Genomic DNA, 7,549 nt, shown 5'->3' with positions numbered 1-7,549 from the left:
CTTGGTTATTGTTTGATCAGTATTTTGTGCTTTGCATGTTTTTTTTGTTGCACAATAGAGCGTGTCACTTCTTTCAGTGTTTTTTCAGTGAACAGGATTCAGATCAGGAGAGAAACTAAACACAGGTCAGATAAACTCCCTGAAGCAAGCATGTGACTTAATCATTGGATTGGATCTGTATTGCTGTTCCCGTTTCTCATGGGATGAATCATGCTGTAATTTATTGGCTAATTATGTTCATGTGAGACCTTAGTCCCCATTACTGTACTATTGTCCGATATTTATATATTTTTCCCTGCCCTATTTTGTATTACTCCTGTTATTACGTGGCACTTTGGTGTCATCTCTCTCCCTTGAATTATTTACTCCTTTGAATAATGTCTGTTTTTATTGATTTTTGGTCATAAAATTTTAACTTTTATTTGATTTGCTCCTGATTCCATTTTTCTATTGGGTTATATACAGTACAGACCAAAAGTTTGGACACACCTTCTCATTTAAAGATTTTTCTGTATTTTCATGACTATGAAAATTGTACATTCACACTGAAGGCATCAAAACTATGAATTAACACATGTGGAATTATATACTTAACAAAAAAGTGTGAAGCAACTGAAAATATGTCTTATATTCTAGGTTCTTCAAAGTAGCCACCTTTTGCTTTGATGACTGCTTTGCACACTCTTGGCATTCTCTTGATGAGCTTCAAGTGGTAGTCATCGGAAATGGTTTTCACTTCACAGGTGTGCCCTGTCAGGTTTAATAAGTGGGATTTCTTGCCTTATAAATGGGATTGGGACCATCAGTTGTGTTGTGCAGAAGTCTGGTGGATACACAGCTGATAGTCCTACTGAATAGACTGTTAGCTGCTTTTTTCTTGCCATAATACAAATTCTAAGTAGGTCTCATTCCTTAGTGAATGAGACCTAAGGAATAGAAAAGCATTCTTTGGTCCCTTCAGGATCATATTGGTGGGATATCGCCGATGCTACAACCGTACAAGATCAGAAAAAGAAAATCAGACATTTTAGGTAAAGTCATCGTTTATTTTTAAGTGCAAAAAAACATTTCACATGAAAAAAAAAGGAAAAGGATTCATCATATCAATGAGTGCGAATCTTAGGACCAAGAGCTAACATAAGGGTATAGCGGCTTAGGAGTTACACGGAATCACGGGAATTTTACATCTACCAGGTGACGGCTTTCTTTTCCATCACCATCTCCCCATTAGGCGAATCCACTGAAGTAGGGAGAAGAGCCAAAAATACTGGGGTTATGGCACCTTCATCTGGGGACTTGGTGGCATTAGGACCTGCCATATCAGTCCTCACCCACCCTGGGCAGCAAGCATTGAGAAGAATGCCCTCCCCTTTCCTGGTCTCCTTTATTTGTCGTGCGTGAATTCTGGACAACACTGTCACCCCGACTTTGGACACCCCATAAGAAGTGTTTGGCCAGCCATTTTTTTCATGGACTCCATTCTTGGCATCTTCCACAAACTTCTCCATCAGTTTCGTCAACTCGTCCTCCGTGATGGTGTCACTGCGGAATTTCTCCTGAAGTTCGGGGCTGCACTTCGCGAGAGATGAGAGGCTGACCATACTGGATACATTGACGACTCTTCCTGTACGAGAAAAATACATGGTGTTCACTTCAAAAGTGTACACTCCCTGACAGAAGTTATGTCGCTTATCCATGTTATGTAAATAAAAGCTTATAACCTGATGTTAAATTCATCCATTGGTTTTATAAATTACTCTTTTGAAAGCTGAAACCCTCCCAAATTTGGTTTAGGTTAAGAAAATAAATTGGCATCAATGCTGAAATATTGATCATTTAATGAACACAGAATGGTCAGATTTTGGCAAGACAAAAGTTGTGTCGTCTGGTCATATAATGCACCCAATCCTAGTTTACATCCTCACCAATGCTCAGTAAATGATCGGTTAATTAGTGGGTGTGTATAAAAAGAAACCCAGCACCCCAGACCTTCACTTGAACTGCAACTTGAGCTCTGACAACATGCCAAAAATCCACCCTGCGACCAAAGCCTTGATTATCAAGAGGCTGAAGACCAGATCCACTGCAGAGGTGGCTGGCACCTTTAATGTGTCTCAGCGTCAAGTACAAAGAATTAAAAAAAGTTTTGAAGAGACTGGAGATGTGTTTGACAAGCCCAGGTCCTGCAGACCCCGCAAGACAACTGCTCAGGAGGAACGTTTGTTGGTTAGAAAATCCAAAGCAAGCCCCTCTTCCACTGCAGCAGAGCTCCAACAAGCCTGGTCACCTCAAGTCCCTGTGCCAACTAGAACACTTTGTAGGATTCTGTCTCGAAATGGCCTCCATGGTCGAATCAGTGCCCAGAAGACAGCACTAAACAAAAGGCAAATAAAAAACCGTGTGGCATTTGTAAAGTCCCACAGCCTGCTAAACAGATGGACGCTGGAAAAGTGTCAGAAGGTGGATTTCTCTGATGAATCTTCAGTAGAATTACACCACATCCGCCGCAAATACTGCAGGAGACCTACTGGAGCCCGTATGGATCCAAAATACACCCAGAAAACAGTTAAATTTAGTGGTGGAAAGATCATGGTCTGGGGTTACATTCAGTATGGGGGTGTGCAAAACATTTGCAAGGTGGAAGGCGATATCAATAGCCTAAAATATCAAGAAGTATTAGCTACCTCTTACATTCCAGCAGGATGGTGCTCCATCTCAGCCATCCATCTCTACAATAAAGTTCCTCCAGGCAAAAAAGATCAAGGTGCTCAAGGACTGGCCAGCCCAGTCACCAGACATGACCATCATTGAGCATGCTTGGAGTAGGATGAAAGATGAAAGCTTGGAAGACAAAACCAAAGTATCTAGATGACCTCTGGGAGGCATGTAAGATGGCATTCTTTGCTATTCCTGATGACTTCATTAATAAATTGTATGAATCATTGTTGAACCGCATGGATGCAGTCCTTCAAGCTCATGGAAGTCACACAAAATATTAAACATGACTCTAATAGCACCACAACTTCATTCACCAATGTTATGCAACATATATTTGTATTTTAAGATAATTATTTGTTTGAATATCACATTACTTTCTGTGGGCGACAAAACTTTTGTCTTGCCAAAATCTGACCATTCTGCTTTCATTAAATGATCAATATTTCAGCATTGATGCCAATTTATTTTCATAACCTAAACTAAATTTGGGAGGGTTTCAGCTTTCAAAAGAGTAATTTATAAAACCAATGGATAAATTTAACGTCAGGTTCTAAGCTTTAATTTACATAACCTGGATAAGCGACATAACTTCTGTCAGGGAGTGAAAGCCAAGCCAGACCCCTTACAGAAAAAGGGGGCTGTCCTAGGTAATGAAAAAAGATAGACAAAGTCTCCTTCAAGGAGGTCACTAGGAAGGTGTCAACGCAGAGAAGGGAGAGGAGAATCTCTGCTGTGGCAGCGAGCTATTCTGCTGAAACAAAGTCATCGATGGAGTTTTACAATTAAAGTATATTAGTTTCATCAATTTACATTTAACATTTTTTTATGTGACTGAACCCCTTAAATAACCCCCAACCATCTCTGTGCACTTACCATTTGGTTTAATAATCGGAAGTAGCTCTCTAGAAACATCTTGTGTGCCAAAGAAGTTGGTCTTCAGAGTGACTTCCGCTTGGGTGGCAAATGGGGCTGTGTCAGCAACTGGAAAAAGAGGTCATGTTACTGACGTAATAGGCACGAATGGAGAACAAGTGAGCAGGTGTGATGAACCTTCTACCAGAGAAATGGGGGGCAAGGCTAAGCCTCCTTTCTAGGGATCAGAGGGGTGTCCGAACAATCAAGATATTCATGGCACAAGAAATCAAACTGGTTGATCAATAAAAGAGGACTATCAATGAGAGCCGGTTTACAATATGGATAGAGGGGTTGTCCCAACTTAGCAGGTGACAACTTGCTGATCCTGAGGAACCGGACAAGAAAATGCTCCTTTTCAAGGGGTAGATGGCAGTAAGCCAAGTTCAGCGCTCAGCTATCTCTAACAGATAGTGAATGGCGGCAGTGGCACAAATGTGGCCATCTCTCTACCCAATCCAGGCATCTGAGAGCCATCGGGATCGGCGGGAGTCCCAACGATCAGCAACTTCCTAAGTTGGGATGGCCCTAATTAATGGTTCCAACATTCAATTGAGGCACAAATAATACGATTGCTTAGTGTTGGAAAATTACCTGGACACTTATACTGTAACCTGTTCGCTTCACTAGAGACACTCAGGACTATTACTTCACACAGTCCTTAAAAGGAATCGGTCAGTAGGATCGTCCCTCCTCAGCTGTCTACATGGGCATGCAGGTCATAGAAAGCTGAATAAAATGATACCTTGATATCGGAGATCCGATGTCTTATTCCAAAGAAATACCCTTTTTTCCTTAATATGTAAATGAGCTGTTAAGATCTATGGGCCGGACATAGATCTCCCCGAGACTCCGCCTCCAGGGCTTATTATAAATGAAAGAGGGAGTTACCAGTGTGAGACATGTAATGACTGACAGTCTGCTCTCCTGATCTACATGTCTCACAATGGTAATCCTTTCATTTATAATAATCTCTGGAAGCAGATTCTCAAGGAGATCTATGTCCGGCCCATAGATCTGAACAGCTCATTTACATATTAAGAAAAACATGGATTTCTCTGAAATAAGACATCGGATCGCAGATATCAAGGTATCATTTTATTCAGCTTTCTATGACCTACATGCCCATATAGACGGCTTAGGAGATTTGATTCTACTGACAGATGCTTTTAAAAAGACAATTGCCTTTCCAACCTGATGACCAGAATCAGCACAAAACACTGCAGAACACCCAAATCTACAGTCACCCTGCTTGGCTCTCAATATCTGCTCACTTTCTGCTTTTTTAATAACTCCAGGCCTTGCTCAGTACCAGGCAAACTTTCATACCTGCCTCTCTGGGGGTTCAGCCTACTGTCTCCTCAGTAGACATGCTATTCAAGCGCAAGTAAACCGGGAGACTATCCGTAAAAATAGGAGCCTTTTTTGAGTGTCCATAAAAAAAAGCAATAATAATAATAATAATAAAAAACAAAAAAAACCCCGACAATAAATAAAATAGAAGAAGCCAGAAGCATTTTCTCACTTGAACCGGTCATTGTGACTTATTTTACAGCTCACAGTAAATGCTGGTAATGTGTTTTTATCCCGTATACAGTATATTGCACTATAGACTCACAAAGTGATATAAAGATGGTATAAATGTACACTAAACGGACTAAAGATGCACCAAAATGATCATGGACGACTACGGAGAAGAAGATGCATCACTGCATAGTTCGGCATAACATGCCCTTCAGGAGACTGGGAAAGCGGGATGACACTTGGAAGTCACTCAGCTTTATCAAGACCCGGATTTACAGTACGTAATATAGAGAAAAAAAATAAAACAGAAACTCTTCATAAGAAAAAGTAGGAAAATGAGACCTGGAATAGAAGTCAAAGGGAAAACCAAACTCAGCATGACTGTGCATTTCAGGCAAAAGTGGACGGAGCCTGGTACAACCCGCTTTATCCTGCAGACTATTACAACCCCCAGCATGACCCCACGGCCCACGATCAAGATTATAAAAGCCCCAGCACTACAATATGTGAAGAGATTATAAAGGGGTCCTCTGCTGCAGACAATCCTTTGTTAGGCTATGTGCCCACGTTGCAGAAATGAAGCAGAAATTTTCTGCATGTCCTCTCCCGGAAAAACGCATGCAGAATTCCACACGCGTTTATCGTGCATTTATCGCGCGTTTTCCACATGCGGAATTGCCTTGCGTTTTTTATTGCATTGCAAAGGCAATTCCGCTTGCGGAAACGCAAAATTAATGGACATGCTGCGGATTTTTGCGCGCATCAAAAACGCTGCGGAAAAATCCGCAGCATGTGCATAGAACTTGCGGATTCCCCTTGGGGGACCATGGGGTGCGGATTACCTAGCGTTTCACAAGCGTTTACGCTGCGGAAATTCCGCAGCATATACGCTTGAAAAACACTACGTGGGCATACAGCCTAAGAAAGGTCAGACTACGATAAACTGAATGCAGATTATTCCGCTGCTGGGACCCCCAGCGATCAACTGTGATCAGTGAAGCAACCTAGTAGCCAAGGGTTCAATTCTCCTACAGCGCCACCACAGGAAAGATAAAGTATTACACCATGCTCATTGTAGAATATATGGACGCGATGGGTCCCAAAAGTTGCCCTCTAAGGATCTGCGGTCCCAGTAGACGTACCTTTAAATGCAATTCCGGCATTATTGATCAGAACATCCAAACCGCCATACTTTTCCTTTAAGAAATCCCGCAGGGCCTGGATACTGACCGGGTTATTAATGTCCAGCTGATGGAAGTGCGGGGACAAGCCCTCCTTATTCAGGGCCTTAACAGCTTCTTCTCCAAGTTTGGGGTCCCTGGCTGTCAGATACACATCCCCCTGGAATTGTTTGCACAGGGACCTGACCACAGCCAGTCCAACACCTTTATTGCCGCCTGTGACTACTGCAACTCGCACTCCAGCCATGCTGACAGCTCTGACTATGTGCAGAAGAAGAGGGAAGCAAAGACACAGGCAGAGCTTCTTATAACTGGACTCTGGAGGAACTGGTGCAAGAAAACAGCAGAGCTCCTCCCTGCAAGGACTGATCTCTGCCTCCTGCCCATAGACCTGTGTGACAATGCTGCCATCTAGTGGGCAGAAAGGACAACTACGCTGCTAAGTTACATATGGGCTCCTCCATGACACTTTCACACGACAGATCCACGTTCTCTAAGGCCTCGTTCACATGTTCAGTATTTGGCCAGTATTTTACATCAGTATTTGTCAGATAAAATCAAGAGAGGAACAATTAGAGGTAAAGTATAATAGAAACACGTCACCACTTCTGCCTTTTTCACCTACTCCTGGTTTTGGGTTGCAAATATTTATGTAAAATACTGATAGTGTGAACGTGGCCTAAATTTTAATGGTCTGTATTTTCTCTCAGACGTAAAACCAAACAAAAAAAAAAAGGTCTGATTTCCATCAGTGTTTTGGTTCAGATTTCCATCAGTGCTTGGTCTGTATCTCAGTTTTTACCATCAGTTTTTCATCACTTTTTCTTATAGGCAAAAAAACAAACAAAAAACAAACAACAGATGAACGGTTCTCAATCTTCTTGCAAAGGGTTATTAAAAAACGGACAGCACTTGGATGCAACTAGGATGCCTTCAGTGAGCTGAAGGAGTTTTTCATGGACCTGTAGACTTTAAATTGAGGAGTTTAATTCACAAATCGGGTAAAAAAAGGACGCACCTCTGTTTTGCAGTCTTAAAAAACAATCCGGATAGCACATGAATGAGGAGAATGAATGTCTGAATATGGTGGAAAAACAATTGAATGGATTTTCTCAACATTCTAGTTAAACTTGCAAAGTGCTTGTAAAAACCAACAACTTTGCAATGTACTAGGTTGTTTAGGTTACTGACCACCTCTGGAGCTAATCAGTGGT

General features: G+C 41.8%; 1 protein-coding gene across 1 annotated transcript; it reads right to left on the bottom strand.

Annotated features, from left to right (window-relative positions):
* Window positions 1–1,025: 1,025 nt before the first annotated feature.
* On the bottom strand, window positions 1,026–6,700 carry LOC141237967 (carbonyl reductase [NADPH] 1-like). The gene is made up of 3 exons (XM_073668382.1): window positions 6,297–6,700; window positions 3,592–3,699; window positions 1,026–1,624 (listed from the first exon to the last, which is right to left on the bottom strand). Exons 1-3 carry the CDS (start codon window positions 6,580–6,582, stop codon window positions 1,188–1,190), a joined length of 831 nt encoding a protein of 276 aa, XP_073524483.1. The 5' UTR covers window positions 6,583–6,700; the 3' UTR covers window positions 1,026–1,187.
* Between the last annotated feature and the right edge of the window lie 849 nt (window positions 6,701–7,549).

Source organism: Phyllobates terribilis, unplaced genomic scaffold, assembly GCF_046119375.1.
Source record: "Phyllobates terribilis strain yellow unplaced genomic scaffold, ASM4611937v1 Scaffold_2__4_contigs__length_985480577, whole genome shotgun sequence".
In the NCBI taxonomy this organism is placed as follows: domain Eukaryota; kingdom Metazoa; phylum Chordata; class Amphibia; order Anura; family Dendrobatidae; genus Phyllobates; species Phyllobates terribilis.
This window is presented reverse-complemented; position numbering and strand designations above follow the sequence as displayed.